This window comes from Epinephelus lanceolatus, chromosome 18 (genome assembly GCF_041903045.1).
Source record: "Epinephelus lanceolatus isolate andai-2023 chromosome 18, ASM4190304v1, whole genome shotgun sequence".
Lineage (NCBI taxonomy): Eukaryota > Metazoa > Chordata > Actinopteri > Perciformes > Serranidae > Epinephelus > Epinephelus lanceolatus.
In genome coordinates, this window is record NC_135751.1 from 42,096,620 (window position 1) to 42,119,759 (window position 23,140).

Here is a 23,140-nt window from a genome sequence, read left to right on the forward strand (position 1 = left end):
TAAATTGGTTTAAATCTTATTTACAAGACAGGGAATTCTTTGTGTCACTTGGCAATTATGAATCTGTGCGAACAAAGATTACATGTGGAGTTCCTCAAGGGTCCATTCTTGGGCCTCTTCTGTTCAATATCTATATGCTCCCTCTTGCTCAGATTATGGAATATCATAACATCTCCTACCATACTTATGCAGATGACACACAACTTTACATAACAGTGTCACCAGATGACTACAGTCCCCTACATCTGCTAAATAAGTGCATTGATGAAATCAATACGTGGATGTGCCAGAATTTTCTACAACTAAACACAGAAAAAACTGAGATAGTTGTTTTTGGCCCCAAAGAACAAAGATCAATAGTCAGTGCTCACCTTGACGCCATGACACTAAAACCTACAAATCAAGCCAGAAATATTGGTGTAGTTCTGGACTCAGACCTAAATTTCAGTAGTCACATTAAGACAATTACTAAATCAGCCTACTACCACCTTGAAAACATAGCAGGAATAAAAGAATTTCTGTCTAAACAAGATACAGAAAAACTTGTTCATGCTTTCATTTTCAGCAGGCTGGACTATTGTAACAGTTGTCTTCACAGGCCTGAGTAAAAAATCAATCAGACAACTGCAGCTCGTCCAGAACGCTGCTGCCAGAGTCCTCACCAACACCAAGAGAGTGGAGCACATCACACCAGTGCTTAAATCACTGCACTGGCTTCCTGTGTGTCAAAGGATAGACTTTAAAATCTTGTTACTTGTCTATAAAGCACTAAATGGTCTCGGGCCTAAATACATCTCTGATATACTTGTACGTTATGAAGCATCCAGACCCCTCAGATCATCTGGAACAGGTTTACTCAGTGTTCCCAGGATCAAAACCAAACAAGGTGAAGCAGCCTTTAGTTTCTATGCTCCCCACCTGTGGAACAAACTTCCAGAATATCTGAGGTCGGCTGAAACTGTCAACTCATTTAAATCAGGGCTTAAAACATCACTATTTACTGCAGTTTACCAGTGAACTAGATATGTAACTTATTGTTAGGATAATCTGTAGCTATTGTTTTTATATTTTTCTGCTGTTGCTTTTGCTTTATGTTTGCTTTTTAAATGCATTTTCTGCACTGTTTTTCTTGCTTTTAGCTTTTGTTTTTAATGATCTATTGTTCCTTTAATGTTTTATCTTAACGTATTTCTCTTGTAAAGCACATTGAATTGCCTTGTGTATGAATGGTGCTATATAAATAAAATTGCCTTGCCTTGCCTTGGTGTTTGGGCGTTATGAAAAGGTCGAAGCCGCTGGCTGGATGTGGGCGGGGCAGCCTCCTACCATTGGGTGCTCTGCAGGTGTCAGGTGGGGGAGTTTTAGATATTTTATATTTTATATTAATATATTTTTTATACCACCCAAGCAGCCATTGGTTTTGATTCATTTGCATGCCATAATCAAATTGAGTCCGTCGCAGTGAATGTTGTGTCCTCAAATCTGTGTCAAAGTTTCGACTATTATGATCGTCAGGAAACTCAACTTGCATCGCCATGTTTCTCTTTCTCTCTTTAAATTTTATCTTGCTTTTTGTTTATTACCTTTTATCATCTCTTTATGTCACAAACATTTGTCTCAGTTATTTACTTATTATCTGTCTCATCAGCTTCAGAATCAGTTTGACTGATAATGATAAATCACCCCAGAAGAAACTTCACTAATCTGAAAGTATGGTTATTATACAAAAAGTACATTACATATGACATCATGCACTGTAAAATGTAACACAGTAATACACACTTATATAATTTACTAAAACTTCTTTTGTCTCCATGAATATAATACAAATAATATAACTAATGATAATATAATAAGATAAATAATATAAAATTAACTCTTTTTTTAATGTTGTGTCAAAAAACTACTGACAGGTGATGGTGAGAGCAGACTGATTTTGGAATCGAGCAGCCTGCTGATCCTGAATGACCTGCTGGCCAACGTGTCCTACACCAGCACTGTCTACCACGTGCACACCGGAGACCTCGGTACGCTTCTGACAAACTGGACCTGAGCTAGAAAACAGATGCTGTGTCTCAAACCGGATACTTTAGTTGGTACACTCGCATGCTGCGTACTTTGTCTCTGTACTCTCATAGAGTGGGTCGTATAACATCCTATGAATTTGCACCTCATGGATGACGTCACGTTACATCCTTACATTACTGCGGTTAAGTTTAGGAAAAGAAAAATGGTGAGGACGAACCTTAAAATGACTCAGAGTTCACACAGATCTGAACACGTGACTCCAGGGAAAAGTCCTGGGTGAAAGTCCAGTTTTTTATGACACATCCACCACCCCGACCTGCCTCCTCACAAGCACTCAGGACTGCTTCCTTGTTCACTACCGTCAGCCCATTGGTCACATGATTGCGGCTTTTCAAAATACATTGGATATGTACAAATCATTTTGTAGGAAAACATACGAAGAACAGCCCAAAGCACTCTGGGTGGGTTCACGCCGTCAGTGTACGTGCACATATTTGTTTTTGTTACCTTTTGTCTTCAGCTCTCAGCAACAAACAGACCAGGTCAAGAAAAAGTTAAAGGAAAGCGTTTTATTTCTCTGCAGGGATCCTTTCCATCATGTTGTCAGACACTTAGAATAACAGTCTGAGCCTGATAGTGACAAAAAACAAACACTTAGTGGACGTACATTGGCAGGGCATATTACCCCAAAGATTACTCAGTAGTTTACGTCGTGGCTACAGGTCCGAACGTGAGGTAATTCCATGTTTTTGTGACCTATCCACCACCCCAACCTTTCTCCTTACAAGCGCTGGGGACTGCCTCCATACTGCCGACAACCGAGCGGAGTTCAGTTGCAATTCGTAGCATGTGAGTGTACTAAGTACTTCAGTCAAATGTTGTTTTATTTAACATCAGTCACCAAAATATCTTCTTGTTTCCTCACTTGTCTTCGTCTGTATTTATTCATTGTATTAAAATGAACATGCTCTCATGGCACAGTATGATTGTCCCTGGCTGATAGCGTCTGGCTCTTTCATCAGCTGATCTACTGAGTTCATGATAGCTGCCGCATGTAGCGAATGTTCACAACTTGTCAAGCATCTGATCACAGATCTGACACTAAAATCTTCTACAGTGAAGACAGTTAAACATAAACACCAAACATAACCAACGTTACGCCCCTGGACCGTGTAGTTTATGCTACAACTCATGTAATGTCAATGTCATATGATAAAATGTGCCACTATTAGCTGGGAACAGCCCATTGGTTCGACAGCCCATTGTTCCGACCATATTAAACTCATTGTTCCGAAGTCCGTTCCGAAATCATCATGATGCCCTGTGGTTAAGGTCTGGTTAGGTTTAGGCACAAAAACCACTTGGTTAGGGTCAGGAAAAGATCATGGTGTGGGTTAAAATGAAAAAGAAAGTGACAAACTCATAAGCCGTGAGCCTGCTCCGCCTCAAGCCGGTCGCGGCGCACCATACGCCCGCCGCGAGCCGTTCAGCACCGCGGACAGTCGGACTAATGGGATGTCGAACCAATGACATGGACCCTATTAGCTAGCTCACAAGCTAATGTTAGCATTCACGTTTTCATTTTCGGTACCAAATTATTACAGAATTAACCCAATAAACAAACTGATGACTTCTAACTGACAACAGTAAAGTGGTAGTGAAAAATACACATTTGTACAATGCTCGGATGTTTGTTGGTGAAATCGTGACCAGTGAGCGTGAGAAGTGTCCAACGTTCCAAACTCAACTTTTTGACCGTTAAGTGCAGTTGTCTGTGTTTTGAAGAGGTATATCTGTGTGTTTCTGTGTGTGTAATGCATTTGTGTTGAAACTGTTTGTGTAGTTTGTGGATTGTTCTTTGATTCAATGAATTCTTGTTTCCAAAATGTCATCAGTGTATTCACCAGTAAGACAAAGCTTAGCTGTCCTTCTCTCTGCTTAGCGTCCTTCCAGTTTGAGAACCATGAAGCCGTGTTTCCCATCACCATCAAACAGCTTCACCTGCCGGTCCTCTACGACATAGGAACAGGTAGGAGTGCAGTCGGCGGGGTGGGGATTAAAAATCAACAGGTTTCTGCAGGTCGAACCAATCGAGCACAATTCATTCTGCATTGTGTCTGATCATCGTATCTCCTCTCTGTAAGTACAGTAATCCTTTGCACACTTCTCTGACTGCCAGATATCAGCTCTCACGTCACCATCGCCACGAAGACATTCCTTCGCTACCCACAGCTCAAGGTGTTGTTGAGTAGCATCCGGCGTTTCTATGGCAACATAGAAGTCGTCATTGCAGATGACAGCTTTGAACCCGAGCACATTCCTGGAGAACACATCCGACAGTACTTCATGCCTCCAGCACAGGTACACACACACACACACACACACACACACACACACACACACACACACACATATAAAAATCTCCAAATATTGACTGTTAATGTGACATGTTGGTCTAAAGAGTCTTTCATGTGTTAATTAATTTATGTATCGAACTATAATTTAATTTGTTGTATTAAAACCAAGTTCATGTCTGAGTCTAAATTTAAAATATGGATTTTAAGTATGAACCAAACTGATATCAGTTGATTAGCAATTGTGTAGTTGCTACAGCATTCAGTGAATGTAGAGTCTGTAGGCAAACCCCGGAGATCTTGCCTCTGGAAGAAGAGCGGAAGAGCCCTGGTTTCCGGTTGTAGGCTGTTTGTAGTCCACGTGACAATTGACCAATCACGTTTGAGCCGGCTGCAGTTGTCGCCAGGTTAAACGGTCCGTGCGGTGAACTAACGAGGCGGAACATAATTGGCGTCACTGCAAACTCTGAATCCATCACAATGCTTCAGCATATTTACTTATATATAAACGGACGTCGGAAACAGAAATTCGCCTCCTCCGCCCAAATCAAACCGGAATGCCAAAAAATCAGGGGTTTGCCCCCAGAGGCTGTATCACCGTCTGCCGGAAGTCAGACGCTGAATACAGCCGATGGGCTCCAAGAATGGCAATTGTGTAATGTGTAATGTGTAACTAACACAGACAGTGACACATCCTTCATGGTGTTATTCAGACACATTAACCAATAACAAACCAAACATGCCTGTATGTTAACTCCCGCCCCTGGCCAGTCATAGTGTAGCATCGACCAGCTCCAACAATGGTCCAACAGCAACACAGCTGTGCTCCACTGACTCAAATACAATCATTCCAAACGTCATTTTCAGGCTGGTTTTGTGACTTATGAGCTAAACATTGTACCTGCGGCACATTGTGTATTAATGGTGCTCGTTAAGAGAAAACTTACTGCTTATCCAGTGTTCAACTGCTGCCATCCCAGTGGACAGGAAACACAGGTCATTGTCATCATCAGGCTCGAGCAAAATATACAGCTGCAAATCAACAGCGTAACTATGAAAATTAAGTTTATGTTCCCGAATAATGTGACCTAAAAGGAGCATATACAGAGAAAAAGGAAGGGGACCAAGACAACTTCCCTGAGCAACACCAAAAGGCAAGTCATATTTACCTGATGTATGATCTCCAGGAGTCACGAAAAATGCTGTCCTTGAGATGTGTGATCCGAACCAGATTAGAACAGTCTGGAAGAGCATAGCCCAGTTCTCAAGGCGAATAAGAATATTGTGGTCAATTATGTCGAACGCAGCACCTACATCCGAAAGAATATGAACATAGATTTTATTGACAACAATACTCTGTACCGCGGTTAGCCCGTAAACCTGACTGAAACATTTCAAGAATGTTGTTTTCACTCAGAAACTATTAAGCTGATTAAAATGAGTTTTTCAAGTATCTTGTTTAAAAGAGAAAGATCTGATATAGGTCTATAATTACTTAAAACTTCACTGTCAAGGTTTGGCTTTTTCAGTCGGGGTTTTACAGCTGCAGTTTTTGTTTTTATGTGGTTTTATGTTTTAGTACTACACAACACACAAAGAAGCATGACATGGAGTCATACGCGGATAGAAAAAAGATTTGTGATTTGCTGATTTGTTTGAATTATTTTTTAAAAGACTCCAAACGTGACCCATGTTTCCTCCCTCAGGGCTGGTTTGCTGGCAGGAATCTGGCTGTCTCCCAGGTAACCACCAAGTACTTCCTGTGGGTGGACGATGACTTTGTGTTTAGGGAGGAGACAAAGATCGAGAAGCTGGTGGAGGTGATGGAGGCCGTCCCTGAACTGGACGTGGTGAGAATTAAATGACTCATGTCTGATGGATCAGCTTGTGTCGATTATTTCAAGTAAGAAGTGTGTTGTTGTTTCTTCAGTCAGGTGTGCGCAGATTGTTTGGTACTCAGCGGAGTTCTTGTAGTCCTGAATAAGGACTTTCTGTCTGAAGTCCACATCATCAGGGAGTCCAGGTGTCTCATTAATAAAACAGTGCACAGGATCCAGACTAAAAGTGTACTTACGGACAAAAGCCAAAAATGGCATGCGCCAAAAAACATTTGACAATTTCTACAATCAGACTCCACCTCACCATGTGTGTCGCCAATTTCCTGTCTGCAAAACATTCATAAACATGGGCCAAAGTTTCTCCCGTCAAATCAGTATTAATAGATCACAACTTTTCGATGGGAAGTAGCGTACGCCTCGTTTTGTGCATAAGCAATGTTTATAAATGAGACTCCTGGAGCTGGAAGACGACTTCTAGACTTGCTTTTCTCAAACAGCATTGTTTGTCCTCTTGCACACCTTTTTTTTTGGTTAACATCTTCAACTGGAACCTGTCCCAGGACGTACTGGAAACAGGCAGGTACACAGCAGACCAGTTTCTAACCAGTTCTCTGGTGTTTGTTCTTTTAGCTGGGTGGAACAGTACAAGGAAACCAGTTTCATTTCTCTCTAATCTATGAGGAAGGAGAGGAAAATGAAGGGGGCTGCCTTTACAGGAAGTCTAAGGGGAAGTTCCACTCACTTCCTGGTTACCCACAATGCTCTCTGGCCGATGGGGTGGTAAACTTCTTCCTGGCTCGTACAGATGCTGTGCAGAGGGTGGGATTTGACCCTAAGCTCCAGAGGGTAGCACACTCAGGTAGGTGTTAACGCCAACAGAGTTTGGAGTCCAAGTGGCAGTACATCCACGTTGTTCAGTTTTTGTTGTTCATTATACGAGCGTGTTGCAGCACCCAACAATTTATTGACCCAAAATAACCAAATAATCAGTTAATTTTCAAGAAAACAATGCAGGAATACAAGAGGTCCTTTATTTTAGTCCAACACTCCAGTGACTCAGTTAGCTTTAGCGCCACATTGTAAATAGCTCTCCATTTAAAGGTGGTGAAATTTTAATGTTTTGTGATGTAAATGTTTTGCCTTTTATTTTATTTTCTGTCGGCTTGTTGACAGACAGCCGGCTAGCTGCATTAACAAGGGGAGACATGGTGCCCACCGCCCACTTTGCGGCCCCCGCTGGTTAGCTAACGTTAGCCTTGCCAGCTCCCCAGCCAACATGTCTATGTGGGGCCCGTGTGGGTTGTAAATGGGCTGGAAAAGTTACCCTATATGGGATTGTCCACTGGTTCTTCAGTGGCCCCAATGTGCATTGCCCACATTGTTGATTTTACCCAAGTGGGCTCCAGATAAGATCCCATGTTAGGCCCATAGCCCTAGCATTACCCATGCGTGGCTCATATGGTTAAACCCATCCATGTGGGCAACTGGCATGGGGCCATTATTGAACCCATCATCAATCCTATGTAGGGCCCATTTTCAGCCCATTTACTACCCACATGGGAGGTAGCCAGAGGTGCTGCTCACACAGCAATTACTGGTGTTGCTGCAGAAACTGCTGGTCTCCCCTCAGGTAGCCCCCGTGTATAAACAGCTTCATCTTGTGCTGCAGCATTGTTAACAGTGTTAGCGCCACTAGCTGCTAACGGTGCTAACAGAGCTATCAGTGATAACATAGCTAACAGTGGTAAAGTGTTTGAAATTAAGCTGCTTACTCACCGGGATGACGTGAGAGAAGACCAGTCGGTGGCCAACACTGTCACGGTTACCAGCGTACTTGCCAAATGAGCGGTGCCACCATCACATTTTGGGTTTACTGCACCTTCTACTTCATTCTACTGAACTCAGACCTGTTGTCCTCGTCCATGGACACTTTGATTGTGCCATCTAGTGGCAATAAGAGTACAATACACTAATCCATGTAAAAACAAGATGGCAGCCATCTCTGCCAAGTCAGTCTGCAGCTGATCCTGATCCTCCACAAAAGTGGACAGACCTGATCTCATCTTATGGTTGAAAGTTCTTTATTCATGATTAATAATGTGTGTACTTTGATATGGCAACAAATTTGACCAATTTTAGCAACAGTAACAATCGGAGATACTGTTAATAAGGAAGTACTCGTTCCTCGAGGACTTTGGGACTTGATTATCATTGACGGCGTTTAGGTTTTTATACTTATTGGGTGGTACTGATCCCAGATAGCTCGGAGAAATAAAAAATGCATACCAAACAAAAGTTCAGGTCTCAGGAGGTTAATGCTGGGTTCACACAGAACGTGATGCGAGTGTTTCATGCAGTGAGATTAAACACAAAGTCAATGCAAAGATGTGAATAGATGAGTGATGGAATTGGCGTGATTGATGCAACTGACATTAATTGCACAATGCAGTCCTTGCAAGTTGAAATTCTTCAACCTGAGTGAGAAATTGGTGCGACGCTGGAGGATAAGGTTATTGTAGTGGTCTGGGGGCAAATTCTGAGAATATGAGTTTGTTTCTTGATTTCAGCTATAGGTCATACTTTACTGTCAGCCAAGGTTCACTCCTCCAGCATATTCATATCTGGCATATACACCCCTCCTCCTTCCTGGTGCATCTCACGCGTTTAATGCAAGTAAACATAAATGACCCTGTGATCAAACTTGCAACATCCCACGTTCAGATTCCAGTGTGACAATTTGCATCGCCTTTGGTGTGAACGCACCTTAATGACTGTAACAGTAACACACACACAACCGCTCCTGCGGCTATTGATACAAGCAGGCTTCTTTCTGAAAGGATGAATGTCTGTCTCTGTCTCCAGAGTTCTTTATGGACGGCCTGGGCTCCCTGCTGGTCGCCACGTGTGGCCACGTGTCCATTGGCCATCAGCCCAAAACAAACAACAATAAGGACGCGACTCGCTACAAAAGCTTCAGACACCCGTCAAGTAGTGACAGTGAGTTCAAACTGCAGCTTCACTTCTTCAAAAACAACCTCAAGTGTATCCGATATGGATAGAAGACCACCAGAGGACACCGAGCCGCACTTTTCCCTCAACTTGTTCAAATGAATGTATTTTATATTTCTCTTCTTTCTTTATTGTTTTAATTGGTTTAATGGTTTTTTTGGTCAGTTGTTTTTAGTGTAAGTAAGGGTAATATATTCTGAATATTCTGACTATATGTTCAGTAAGTGACATGCAGACTGTGAGTAAACTCAAGTTACTGATAGGGACAAGTTTTGCACTGCTGTTATAAACAGAATAAACTGTGCTCAGGATTTTATGTCATTTTTTAAGGGGGTTTGGATGTATCTATGGTACGTTACTACAGTAGTATTATCAGTTAGATATTCTGAACAAAAGACGCTGAAACTAGATCCTGCTTCACACCAAAGAAAAGCTAAGTGAAGAACTCTGAACTGTCTGTGAGTCAGTCTGGTGCCGATGTTTCTGTGAGGAGCTGATCTGAATGTGTGAATGAATGTTTTCAAAGAATTTAAACATTTTCAGTTGATGAAGCTCAGCGTAAGTTCAATCATGAAAACTTTCTTTATGCCATATCCTGTAACAGTTCTCTCTCCATCTGACTCCCAACGCTTCCACCCATCAGCAGACTGTGGGCGTTCCCTCTCCTGGTTAGCCAGTCAGATTTTACCACCATCTCCTTCTGCCAACAGCCTTTGGCGTCTTCATGAGACGCAGCAGGCTTTCAGCTAACTCTAATGTGAAACCCATTTGTGCCAATACTTGACATTAAAAGCGGCTGACGTACTATAAAAAGCAAGAAAGTGCACGTAGGGTGTGAGGGAGGGGAGGTGGATGTCACTCAGCAGACTGCGTCAGTGATTTCGATGTCAGACATCTGAAGCCAAAGGCCACTTTTGGTGGTGGTATAATTCACCATCAGGCAGCGTCAGTTTGTAACACAGCCGGACGTAACTTTACGGTATGCCGCCAGGTGGCTGGGCAGCACCTGTCGTGGCAGTATGATACGCAGACTGGCAGCATCAGCTCATCACGTGGTTGGTAACTTCCACAGTGCAATGAAACGCTGCTGGTAATGCTGCCATTAACAACGTAATATAAGGAGCTGGAAAGTCCCTGCAGGGCGGATGGGAGGGGTGGTGGATGGGTCCTGTAAGAGCCATATTGATATTAGTAAGAAGAGTATGGTAGTTTTACTTTAACAATGTGGAAATGCTCCTTTAAGTCATGCTTTTGATGATGTCACAGTCAAACAGCAACAGAGTTTTTTGACGGTGTGCCTAGCTGAGCCAATTAAGATTGAATCTTGTAGCTTTGTTTTTTGATTTTTTAATTAAAGTTTTCAAACGGAGTTACTGCCTTGGAAGATTCATTTCATGTCAAGTTTATTGCCAACGGACTGCTTAATAGTGGTGGTAATGTGGAGTAGGCCTACTGGATGGATGAAAGATTGCCGCTACAGGTCCAACAAACTCTGGACTAAAATCCAGGGGCCCGGTATCCCAGACAGCAGGCATCTCTAATGCTCTCTATAACCCTATTCAGACGGGATTAGTTTAGACTTTTACCTTCTGGAAAACAGTCCGGAGAAAATACCTCGGGTAATATTAACCCTGTGCCAACGCGATCCTCTGTAAAAATGTGTGTAAATATTTCGTCATCTCCTGTTTACAACCATTTTTCTATGTTAACAACTAGTTTCCGCGTTTTTTCAATGACGGAGGCGCTTGATGAAGCATTCGCTGCTGTCGGCAGTCATGATAGTGGACATTCTTCTAATGATGGCACAGCCCTGCGTTGGACACCAATCAAAAAGGTCGAGCACTTGTCAGAGCCACAAGACTTCTGGTTGTGTTAGGTAGGCCTAATATAATCGGTATTAACATATTGCTAATACACACAATCCTGATCATGGGCAACATTTCATATTGGGCTAATCATTAATTATTATTATCCTTCAGCTGATGCTTTCAGGAAGTAACGTAGCACGCACATGCCGACAGGGAGGTGACGCCAGGGCACAAACTGAGTTACCACTCCCATCTCTGGTAGAATTACAGAGATTTCTTATTCCATGCGAATCAGACATTTATATTACAGACATCCTGTGGTAAACTGACATGAGTCCACATCCCTATGTAAAACTAACCCCGCCCAAAACGTATTTCCTGATGCACACAGGTCATAAACCCATATGGATCTAACAACGTCTCAGTGGAAACTGTTGACAAATACAAACGTCATAGTGCTTTCTATCCAGAAACACCGCAGCTCGTCTGTTTACAGGCATTTCTTGCCCTCTCCAATATGTTGCTGTAGGATCCAGCAGCCTATAAGATATCATGTTTATATATCTGTGATTAACATCACTGTGATAACACACTGTACATTTCTTTACTGCAAATAAAATGAATACATATATTTATTCATGGTGTGAAAACATATAAAACTTAATGTATTTCCTTGTTTGGTGTAAATCGAGACAACGTGGTCATTTCTGTACTTTGTCACCTTCATTAAATGTTGAAACTCAGTTAGTGTCGGTGCTTCTGTATCTTTCCAGGCTCAGTTCTCTCAGGTTCAAGGTCCATGACTGTGTCAACACAGATTGTTTTATGATGAGAACAATATAATGTACAGACGCTCACAGATAACGATTTAAGAGCGTGAATGTGTTTTTTTTCAGGCTGTGAAGTGAGTTTACTGGAAAAGACAATAAAGATACTTTGGACGCTACCCAGATAGCACACATACTGTACATCTGGCCGACGGCCTGAGGACGACACATCAGCCCTAATTTATAACATCTGACAACGCACGGGCGGATATCTTTAAATTTAATACTCTTTTGTCCCAGCTCATCAAACGTCTCTGTTACGTCGGCTTTGGGTCGGCCCATACCTGCCCACATATGGAAGTCATCACAGAGGCGGAATTTCATCTCTGCGGTCTTTGTTTGGAATTGAGCTCGTGGGACGCAGCATCTCATTGCAGTTGGTTTCAGGTAAGCTAACTGGAATAAACTGGCAGAAAATAGCTTTGTTGTTTCTTCTGTGACCGTTAAAAGAGGATCCTGGTGAGTGGCGAGGCACGACTGGGTGTATATAGCTTAGCACATGTCCCCACCAGCTAACGTTACCTTTCGTTAGCTGATAGCTAGTTCAGCGGTTTAGCTCATGTTAGCTAACAGGCTACAACTGTGGTGTTTTCATTTTATTTTCCCTAGTTGACGTTATCTGCTCATCTGGTTATCGTGAGCACTCGTTTTGGGTTAAAGTGGAAGTGCCCGGAGCTGCCACCCGTGGTCCCGCGGCCCCCCGGCCTGACCTCCGGGGCCCTGGACGTGTGCTCAAGTGTGGGTGAGAGGAGCGGAGAGGAGCGCGGAGGTCAAATAGTGAAGTTCAATGATGCCTTCAGTATGTTGGTAATGTGATTTTATGGGCAATGTATCAGTCAGGTCTCCTCCTCTGCAAAGCAAACTGACCTGGTGGCTACAGGTAATAGCGCAGTTTTGAAACCACTGTTTTTCCGAAATGAAGGACTGATTGTTGAGCTGCTGTTAACAGTTAACGGAGTTAACGCCGGATCCCGTTATTTAACCGTTTCCACAGTAAATGAAGCAGGGTGACGGACCCAAAGCCTTCAATCTGGCTAAAAGACAGCTGAAATGCTAAAAAAAAAAATACAGTGGTGAAGTTGGGATTTGTTTCTTGAAGTTATGTGCTCATCGTCTTTTCTGTGTCTTGCAGGCTGCCAGGAGAAGCGGACTGGCCATCAGATATTGTTTGTGGAAATTTGAAAATAAAGTTTGTCAAATTGACTTTTGTCTCTTCATTGTGCACACTTACACACGAAATGGGGTAACAGTCAGCTATTGAATGTTAGCATTGATTTCTCACATTGGATGGTGAAATATTTGTAGTTTGAAAGGTCCGACCTAAATGAATAAAGGTCGTAGTTAACGAAGCATATGCGCCCACTGAGCGCAGCTTCTGTTATTGATCGTTTGAACGTTGTGTGCTGGTCATTTTCGATCACAGCGACGTATTGGCAATGATCAAATGCTCTCCCTGCTACGTCTTAACGATCTAAACTTGATACATCGGGCCGACGTCGGCCAGGTGAATGTGTGCTGTCTGGGTAAAAGTGTGAACACTTATTTTGTGCTGTGTAGGCAGGTGAAACAATGAGGCAGCTGCAGGAGACATGATGTCAGCAGACACCACGTGAAATGATATTAAAAGAACTTTAATTTCTGTTCTTGCACAAAATATATAAATTCAAGCATTTTCAATGAGCCAGGTCTTCCTCACGACAGCAACTATAATAAGGCTTATTTGTACAGCACTCATAAAATCAACATTGAAGTGCTTTACACATAAAATCACAACAATCAAATCCACAGACATACGCTGAATCAGACCTGTAAGATTAACGGATAATTAAAAACCATGAGTACAACACAAAGGGGCGGCACGGTGGAGTGGTGGTTAGCACTGCTGCCTCATAGCAAAAGACAAAGGCCCAATCCCAAACCACTCCCTACCCACTACCACTTCACTACCGAGTGTCACTCCAAATCAAGTTACACTCGCAGCTGCGGAGGGCACTCCTGATTAAGGGGAAGTGTATGAAAGAGAAGCCAAACCATGGGACGCCCTCGCCACTCTACCAGAAGAAGAAAGCAGATGTAACCATGGATACCGACAGATGCTTTGTGAAAGCAAAATAGAGCAAAGGGCTATTAAAAAAAAACATTTAAATATTAATTAAAATGAGTTAAATTAAAAAAAAAAAAAAACTTTAATAAGTCAGATAAGAGATACAGTGCAGTGTAATCAAAGTAATTAACTTGTTCATATTTTATAGACACAGTTTACACATTCACAGATGAACTTTATTAATGAATCTGGGCAATCTCACCTCCATCCCTGCTTTGCAGCATTCCTCTTTTTAGTAAAGAGACTCATTTTTAATCCGTAGATCGATTAACTGCTTTGTTTTTTCTTCTGTCCCTGTGAACACATAATTATATATTTTTTAAAAATCATGAGAATGGGATGAGGAATTTTTGAGACAGTTTTAAATAGTTCATTTAAGCACATGGACGTGGAGGTTTTCATCTTTCGACACCAAACATTCTGTGAGTTTGTTTGAGACTCTAAAGTCAGTGTGAGGAAAACAAATGTGTGTGTTTGATCTAAAATATTTTACAAAGTAGAAAGACGGAACTCTTACATTTGTACGTTGTTTCCTCCATTGTGATGTTGCGCTTCCTGCTGGGCTCATCAGAAGCCTGCACTGATGCACACTCGCTATCTAAGGGCTGAGCAGTCCACTCGCACTCAGCGATCATTGGTTTGGGACAGCGAAGCTCAGCGTGACCGCGCAAACGGAGGGGGAGTGAATAGTTCGAGGGGATAGGGGCCGGTTTGGGATTGGGCCAAAATGTGAAATCAAGGTTGGAGCTTTAGACACTGTTGATTCGGAGTCCTCCTCACACTCCGGCCCAGCAGGGGGCGGTGTGCTCCTTAAGGAGGAGAAGAAGAAGAGTGTTTCCGGTTCAGTCAGCTGACGGTCCAAACAGTGATGGCGGACAGAGGAGCAGAAGGATCCGGTAAACCCGCACTGACAGCGGCTCAGAGGCAGCTGCTCCGCCGCCGACAGGAGCTCGACTCCTGGAGGAGAAACGCGTCGCGGCTGCGCAGTAGGAACCTGCTGACGGGACTGGGCATCGGAGCGTTTGTGGTCGCGATGTGTATCCTTCAGTGTGTGTGAGAGGAGCTGCTGCCTTTCATCCACAGTGTGTGTGTGTGTGTGTGTGTGTGTGTGTGTGTGTGTGTGTTAGGAAAAACAAACAAACAAAAAACTCAGTAAATAAAACATGGCGCCACCTGGGTCCGTTTCACATCACAGTCCATCATTTATATCCATAACCTCATCCGTCGTGACGTAACCAACGTCACCAACCGTGGACGTGCACTTTGATCTGCCCAGATTCTTTGTGTTGCTCTAGTTTTCTGTATAATATCGGAGATGCAGAAAATATCAGTGCGGCCACTGTCTGCAGAGCCGCAAGGAAAGTGTCTGTAGCTCTGAAACGTCTATGAAACTCTTCTGTTGTGTTCCTGGACAAAAACCTGTGAGGGTCATCAAGGAGGAGCTCCACAGGATTGCAGGTGAATGATGCAGAAATCAGTTCAAATGTATGATTATAAATCATATTCAGTGAATGACATGGTGCTGCAACCTCAGACTGGGATTAGTCATTTTAATTTCTTTTAGGATTTCCCGGTGTGATAGGGTGCACTGATGGAACCCACATTCCCATCATTGCTCCTTCACACAATGAAGGAGACCATGTGAATATGAAGTCCATTCACAGCATTAATGTGCAGGTAGACTGACTGTCTCAAAATGTCAGACTGCATCGCACTGCAAAAACTCACAATCATACCAAGAACATATGTCTCAAAACAAATCACACCTAAAGGAACTTGTTTTTAGACCGTTTTCACTTGAAAATAATGAGGTGGGATTAACACCATTCCACCTGTTTGCATCTGCAGCCTAACATTATTGTGTGCATAAATGTATAAAATACATTTAAACTTTCGCATTGACTCGAGCAGTAATTTTCTCCCACGCCGACTCCCGTTCCTTCGCTGCTGCAGCCGTGTTGCTCTTCTTCCTGAAAACAACTTCAAATTCGCTGTGTGAGTGCATTAAAATATCCAACTCCAGAGGAGTAAAAGATGCAGACCTTTTCTTGTCGCTTGTTGCCATGGTGAATCGTGGTATCGGGGCTCTATTGATGACGGCTTTTTAAAGTCGTGGTGCACGCGCTTAACTCAGAGTGAACAAACTCTGTGTTGATTGAACCGATTGAAATCACCTGTTCTGAAACCCGTAACCCAGAGTTTCCCATCTCAGAGTGACTCAACTCAGAGTTCAGGGTTAGGCTCAGAGTCTGTTGAACCTCCTTTCTGAAACGGACCCCTGCTCGGCTGTAAGTGCGTTTTACAAGGCAAACCTGTCGTCATCATGGGTTTATTTATTTATTTGTAAAACAGTCAGTGGTAATCAAAAACAAACTGTAATAAAATATATACTTATTCTACATAAACTATAAATAACATATATAAAAACTACTCAGTTAGAGATCGACCGATATGGTTTTTTTCAGAGCTGATGCCGATACCGGTTATTATGAAACAGAGATACTGATAGGATACAGTAGAGCCGATATATGTCTTTCTTAGTCAGAATTAAAGAAACACCAGAGGCAGGATAGAAACTCAGAATAAAGAACAAAGTTTTAGATCTTTCAATAAACAGGAAAATAAATAAAGTAAAAATAAATAAATAAATACACTATAATCATAAATACAAAATTAAAAAAATAAAATGAAAAACATTTATGATGAAATAAAATAAAGGAGAGCTCAAATAAAAGCCAGGCTACAAAGGTAGTTCTTTAGTCTTTGGTTTGCTTTTAAGAGCCTAGAGTGGTACGTGCAGTCAGTGAGAAGCACGCCAGGGGCAAAACAGCGCAGCTAAAGGCGCCGACGCACCAAGCCGACGGTCGGCCGTCGACCAAAGTCGGGCCGTCTGTGAGCGTCTGTCGCCCTAGTTTTTGCGGTGTGTCCCGCACCGTCGACACTTCGGCGTCTGCGGCTTTTCAGCCGATTGAGCATGTTGATACTGAAGAAATAATCGACAGATTAGTCGATAATGAAAATAATGGTAAGCTGCAGCCCTAATATATATACAGCGTCAAGTCTCCATTTGATGATGTGATGAGACGATAAGTTAACACAGGAGCTAGTTCAGGTGCATAGATACAAACTGCGTACACTGGGTCTGTGGTAACGACTGACACCACTGATCCTGAGCTGCAGCTGCACATATTTTCCTTGAGCTTCCCAGAGTGACTGGAGGAAAATGCATGACCCTCTCTCCACCTTTAATAATCAGAGTTTCTGATTATGATAAGTGGTGTGATTGTGGACAAATCCACAACAAAGTCTCAGTCAAAATGATCCTTAAAGGAATGAAACCAGAGAGGTTGTTTTGGGTTGAACAAATGTTTTATTGCTCTAATTGAAACTTGAAACCATTTTCTTAAATGAAAGTTTTGGTGTAAAAGTTCTCCCTTTTGAAAAAATCGTTGAGTTGACTTGAGATTCTCCGTCTAGTTGCTTTTTTAGAAATATCATAGACAAGCAGATGTACACGATATGATAATCGTCAATTTTAATATCACAGTTAACCTTAAAACCAGTGTACTGCTGCAGCCCTGCTCTCTCCTCAGTGCTTCAATAATTACTTGAAGAGCCTGCCCCATTTAGCCCCGCCCCCTCCCCTCTAATAATTAACAAACAGCCCCTAATTAAGTTTCAAACGTCAAATGGTTAAAATTGTTTTGCATTATCACAGTGTGTCAGCAGAGGGAGCCAAAGTGCAGCTCATGACGATAATGACACATGAAGCAGAGGGCAGGAAGTCCTTCAGCTGAGTGAACTGCTGCTAAACAAGCACTTTATTTACTGTTATGAAGATATTATGTCAGTTTATAAGCAGCTCTGCTTCGCTTGAACTTTTCCAACCTTCATACAAACAACTGAAACTAAAGGTCACAGTGATGTGACCAGATCTGAGGAAGTGAAGACAAAGCAGCTGTCAGCTCCTCAGATTGATTTAGACTGGTTTTAGTCTGTGTGTTTTCTACTGTCAACAAATGTCATGAAAACGACCAAAACAAACCTGAATGTTCTTCATATGTGACGCTGAGGGCGACTGGCCGAGCGTCTGTATGTGACGAGCTGGGAGGGAGATGGTTGGAAATCATGCACCTTTATTTTTGCTCAGAAACAGATTTGGATCCTTGTTCTTTGGTTCCAGCAAAGAGTTGCAGTGGTTTCCCATCCCTCTGTCAGCTTCCAGTAAAGATTCACAGAATGAAATCAAAAACATGAAAAACAAGATGGCGGCTGTTTTTCAGAGTGTTGCCGTGGTTTCCTTTGACCTGCAGTGTCCAGTCAGCTACACCATCCTGTCCGTCAAGCAGGAGAGAATCATGGAGGAGCTGGACGACGAAGCCAAGATCAACATCATCAGAGGGCCGAGGACCGGCGCCAACTCCTGACCACACCGACCACCAGCTGTCCTGAACTGGGGGCATCTATAGACTGTACCGTGACATCACACTGGCATGTGATGAGTCTGTCTGCTGAGCTGTGAACATGTATGACCTGTTCCAGGAGGTCACATGACGACGTTACACATGTTTTCTTTCATTTCTGTGTGGAAATAAATTGAATGTGTTGAAACCGCTGGTGTCTGATCTACTGTCTGCACCATGTAAACCTGCAGTGACACAGTTACAGATCCATAATGTCCAAATAAATTCCTTTTACTTTCATTAACATAATCTGTTGACACTCAGCTCCCCAGAACCACAGAGCAGACACAGGATGCAAGGTTTTGCAAATATATAAAGAAGATCAAACTGAAATGTCTCGAGAGGAAGTCTAAAGAAACCTACTTTGCCTTTTTCGGGGCAATGGGGGGCGTGAGCAAGCTTCAAACAATGTTTAAAAAAAGTGTTGTGAATTTTTTAACATCACCTTTTACCACATTTACAGCAATATTTGTTAACTTAGAAATATATTAAATAGTTACATCTAAATATTAAATCTAAATCTAAATATTAAATCTAAATCTAAATGTTAAATGTTAAATCTAAATGTTCTGGGTGAAACTAAATATTTAGCTAATATGCAAATTCACACTGCCGGTCACCGGAAGTACCAAAATAAAAGCTCGAGATGGTCAGACTGTGTTTATAGAATCAAATAACGAATTAAAACCAACTTATCGGGGGAAATGAACACTTGAACATACATTAGCGTGATAATAACTACCTGAAATAACAAGAAACATTTTTGGAGAAAGTTTATTTGACGTGTTTGAGTTGTTTGTTAGTGTCCCTTCGGAGGGAATCGCCTTGTTGTTTACAAATACGTCCGGGTAGAAAACCAGCAGAGTTTAGCCGTTAGCTGTTAGCGGTGTCTGTAATAACTCAATAAACAGTCAGTGAAAAAATATTTTTTCCAGCGAATATCTTAGTTACAACATGATTGAGCTAGCAAAGCAGTTTTGTGTTGCTATGTGTGGTATTTATTCAGTTTTGGGAAATCACAATGTCTAGAAAGCATCAGTGGCTGCAGCTGACAGGGACAGCTAACGTTAACACTAGCAGCAAAGCTAACATCAGGACGTCATCTGTTAACAGCCTCCCGTTGTCGGATATGACATGAAACTACTCCAGTTAGCTCAATCATGTTGTAACTAAGACATCCGTTGGAAAAAAATATTTTTTTCACGGACCGTTCACTAAGTTATTGAGTTATTACAGACACCGCTAACGGGGCTAACAGCTAACGGTTAGCCCAGCTAATCTACAATAACCATGTTATTAATTACAAACGTGCACACAGAAATAGTAACGTGTGTTCAATCTTTGTGTTTATAGACTTTACAAACACCAGATTAGTCTAAACGGTGATATAGTGACGTGAAAAATGTGAGATATACACACACATATATGTAGCTAAACTCCGCTGGTTTTCTACGTGGAAGTATTTGTAAACAACAAGGCGATTCCCTCCGAAGAGACACTAACAACTCAAAGTACACATCAAATAAAATTTCTCCAAACATGTTTTTTGTTATTTTAGGTAGTTATTATCACGCTAATGTATGTTCAAGTGTTCATTTCCCCCGATAAGTTGGTTTTAATTCGTTATTTGATTCTATAAACACAGTCTGACCATCTTGAGCTTCTATTTTGGTACTTCCGGTGACTGGCAGTGTGAATTTGCATATTAGCTAAATATTTAGTTTCACCCAGAACATTTAGATTTAACATTTAACATTTAGATTTAGATTTAACATTTAGATTTAGATTTAGATTTAATATTTAGATTTAGATTTAGATTTAATATTTAGATTTAACTATTTAATATATTTATAAGTTAACAAATATTGCTGTAAATGTGGTAAAAGGTGACCTTAAAAAATTCACAACACTTTTTTAAACATTGTTTGAAGCTAAATGTGGCAAAATGTTGATGTTATTTTCAGTGTGAGCCACTTTACAAATAGCACCCCATACGCTTTAGCTGGGTTTTGGTTGATACGAAAAAATGTTGATTCGCAAAACGGGGGATGGAAACAGTTATGTTCGAATTAAGTCTGACGTATCCTACTGATGCGAGGATCGATCTTTAACATAAAAATGTAGTATCGAGAGTATCGATATTTTGGCATTGGTTCGACTGCCCCTAGTGGACAGTGCAGGTATTGCCATGTAAGGTGAGTAAAGTAAAGTGTAAGGGGCCGCACGCTGTGTCATTAACTGCCTGGAAAATGTGAGGTCGGGCACTGGGCGCTACTCAGTGTCATCTTTCTAGGGCCTGGAGGCTGGTTGCGACCACAACCAGCACCACATCACAGCCTGTTTACCCAAAATCCTGAGTGCAGAGCTGATCTACTTCCTGTTTGTTTGTTGGCCTGCTGACAGATGTAAAGCTGACTGAACAGATATCAATGAAGTTTGTTTTCTTTTTGTAGAAGGTGTTAAAGTAAAAACCATGTGGAATGAGGAGTAAGGAATACTTAAAAATATGGAATGCAAACAAAGGCGGATTATCTGAACAAATACAAATGCAAATAGAAGGTAAATATCTAAACAAAATACAAATGCAAATTGTGCAAAACAACCGGTAAGTGTCTGACGGGCCGGCAGCCTGGAGACAGAGTGCAGGTGAACAGGTGAACATTCACTGAGTTCAGTCAGTTCCAACCTGCCGTCACTGAGAGCAGTTTAACAGCCTTATTTTATTCATCTTATTCATCCTGTATGTGGCCAGGAAGGTCTTATTGAGATACGTGATCTCTTCTTTCAGGGAGTCCTGGTTCAGACCTGTGTTACACAGTTAAACACAAACAACACATAGAAGCATCACGAGAGAGAACAGTAAAAGAAGAGGGATATATGAGCCTGACCAGTGACGCCCATTCATATTCCACTCAGGTCAGGGACTATACAGAGCAGCAACATGTTTCCTTCATGGCAGTTTTTAAAAGACCTTTAAAAATGTTCAAGGAAGGGAGTTCTTCTAAGGTGCATGAGAGGACAAAGCAGGTTCAATGTGATGTCTCAAGAACCCCTCAAGGGAGTTTCCTTAAATTTGGCACAAATGTCCACCTGGACTCAAAGATGAACTGATTAGAATTTGGTGGTCATACGTCAAGGTCACTGTGACCTTGCCCATTTCATTCTCATTAACGTAATATCTCAGGAATGTCTCAGGGAAGTTTCCCCAAGTTAGACACAAACGTCCACTTGGACTTGCAGAATAAACTGGTTGAAGGTCAAAGGTCAGTGGTTCTGACATTCCATACATGTAAGTTTAGCAATAATAAACCTCATATTGGTGTTTGTTCTGGAGGATGTTGAACATGACATGAAACTGCTCTTTGGCTCCACAAACAGGCTGTTGAGACTCTCGATATCTGTCTTATAATATCTTTGTGTGGTGCAGGGAATGAGACAAGATTTGGTTATCAAACTCAGTGTTCTATCTGTTCCTGAGTCACGCAGGTATTTGAATGTGTGTGTGTGTGTGTCAGATCCTGAGCTGGTACGTCTGCTGGATTTGAAAGTTTCTCTCGAGTGACACTTTTCACTGTCACTCAAGAGAAAAATGAGAAAGCCTTTGCTTTATATGTGTTTACCACGTCCTTAAAAAAGATGACCAATGAATATCTGCACACTCACCTTCAAACTAACTTCACACACCTGTGCCAAGGTGAACGCAGCACAGAGGATATCCACGCCATCGCTTTGGAGTCACGCTAGCAATGAGACTTTGGGTTGACGAGCAGATGTCATTGTGTGAACTCTACTGCAGCACAGTCTGACTAAAACAGGATTCAAGACTATTTAACTGGAAGCCTAACTTTCCAGTTTTCACTGACTTTGCCAGATGGTGAGCCGTTGTAAAGTGACTGAAACCCTCCGGCAGCAGGTTGTCCAGATGAATGCCAAAGGGATGGTCGTTCCTGATTTCTAGACTATTGCATCTTCACAACATCACAAACTCATTCAAGTCCCCCAAGAAGGCTGGTCATCCACAAGAAAGACAAATGCAAGAGAGGACAGGATAACGCGGAGAATCTCAACGGGCAATCGGTTCAACACTGCAGCTGGAATTGCTCGCCAGTTCAGTGCTGAACAGGGTAAGGGTCTGTCTCGTCATACAGTGTCTCGACGTTGAACAGAATTTGGATTGAAAGCCCACTCTGCAGTGAGCAAACCTCTCATTAGCAGAAGGAATCAAAATGCTAGACTAACCTTTGCTGAGGGGCATGTTGTGTGGGCAGAGGAGAACTGGTCCAAAGTTCGTCGTCATACTGGGGAAAGACTGAACCCAAAGTGTGTAAATAAAGACGTCAGTGAAAGGTGGAGGAGGAAGTGTCATGGTTTGGGGGATGTTTTCTGCAGCAGGAGTTGGGCCTCTTATACAGCGACATGGCAGAGTGAATATAAATGTTTATCAGAACCTTCTTTGACAACATTCATCACCCGATCAGCCAGCAATTTTCAAGCAGGACAATGCCCTCTGTCACACAGCAAAACGGGTAAAGCAGCTCCTTGAAGCTGAAAACATTGAAATAATGAAATGGCCAGCCCAGAGTCCTGATCTAAACCCAACAGAAACCTCTGGAAAATCCTTGGTGACAAAGTTACGGCTAAGAAACCTACTGCAGTCACCGAACTGTGGAAGAGACTGGAAGAAGAGTGGACCAACATCACATCAGAGC

The 23,140-nt window shown here is 42.1% G+C and overlaps 2 protein-coding genes across 2 annotated transcripts in view; both read left to right on the top strand.

Moving 5' to 3' along the window:
* LOC117268954 (beta-1,4 N-acetylgalactosaminyltransferase 2-like) overlaps positions 1-11,780 on the top strand; it is a 29,917-nt gene extending 18,137 nt beyond the window's left edge. The window contains exons 7-12 of the mRNA XM_078161401.1: positions 1,914-2,027; positions 3,971-4,057; positions 4,208-4,389; positions 6,089-6,232; positions 6,851-7,079; positions 9,083-11,780. Coding sequence (XP_078017527.1) covers positions 1,914-2,027; positions 3,971-4,057; positions 4,208-4,389; positions 6,089-6,232; positions 6,851-7,079; positions 9,083-9,279 — 953 coding nt within the window. The 3' untranslated portion in view covers positions 9,280-11,780. The remainder of the gene's footprint in view (positions 1-1,913; positions 2,028-3,970; positions 4,058-4,207; positions 4,390-6,088; positions 6,233-6,850; positions 7,080-9,082) is intronic.
* A 2,784-nt stretch (positions 11,781-14,564) lies between these two features.
* Positions 14,565-18,579, top strand: coa3b (cytochrome C oxidase assembly factor 3b). The gene is made up of 2 exons (XM_033644183.2): positions 14,565-15,005; positions 18,289-18,579. Exons 1-2 carry the CDS (start codon positions 14,837-14,839, stop codon positions 18,393-18,395), a joined length of 276 nt encoding a protein of 91 aa, XP_033500074.1. The 5' UTR covers positions 14,565-14,836; the 3' UTR covers positions 18,396-18,579.
* Positions 18,580-23,140: the final 4,561 nt, after the last annotated feature.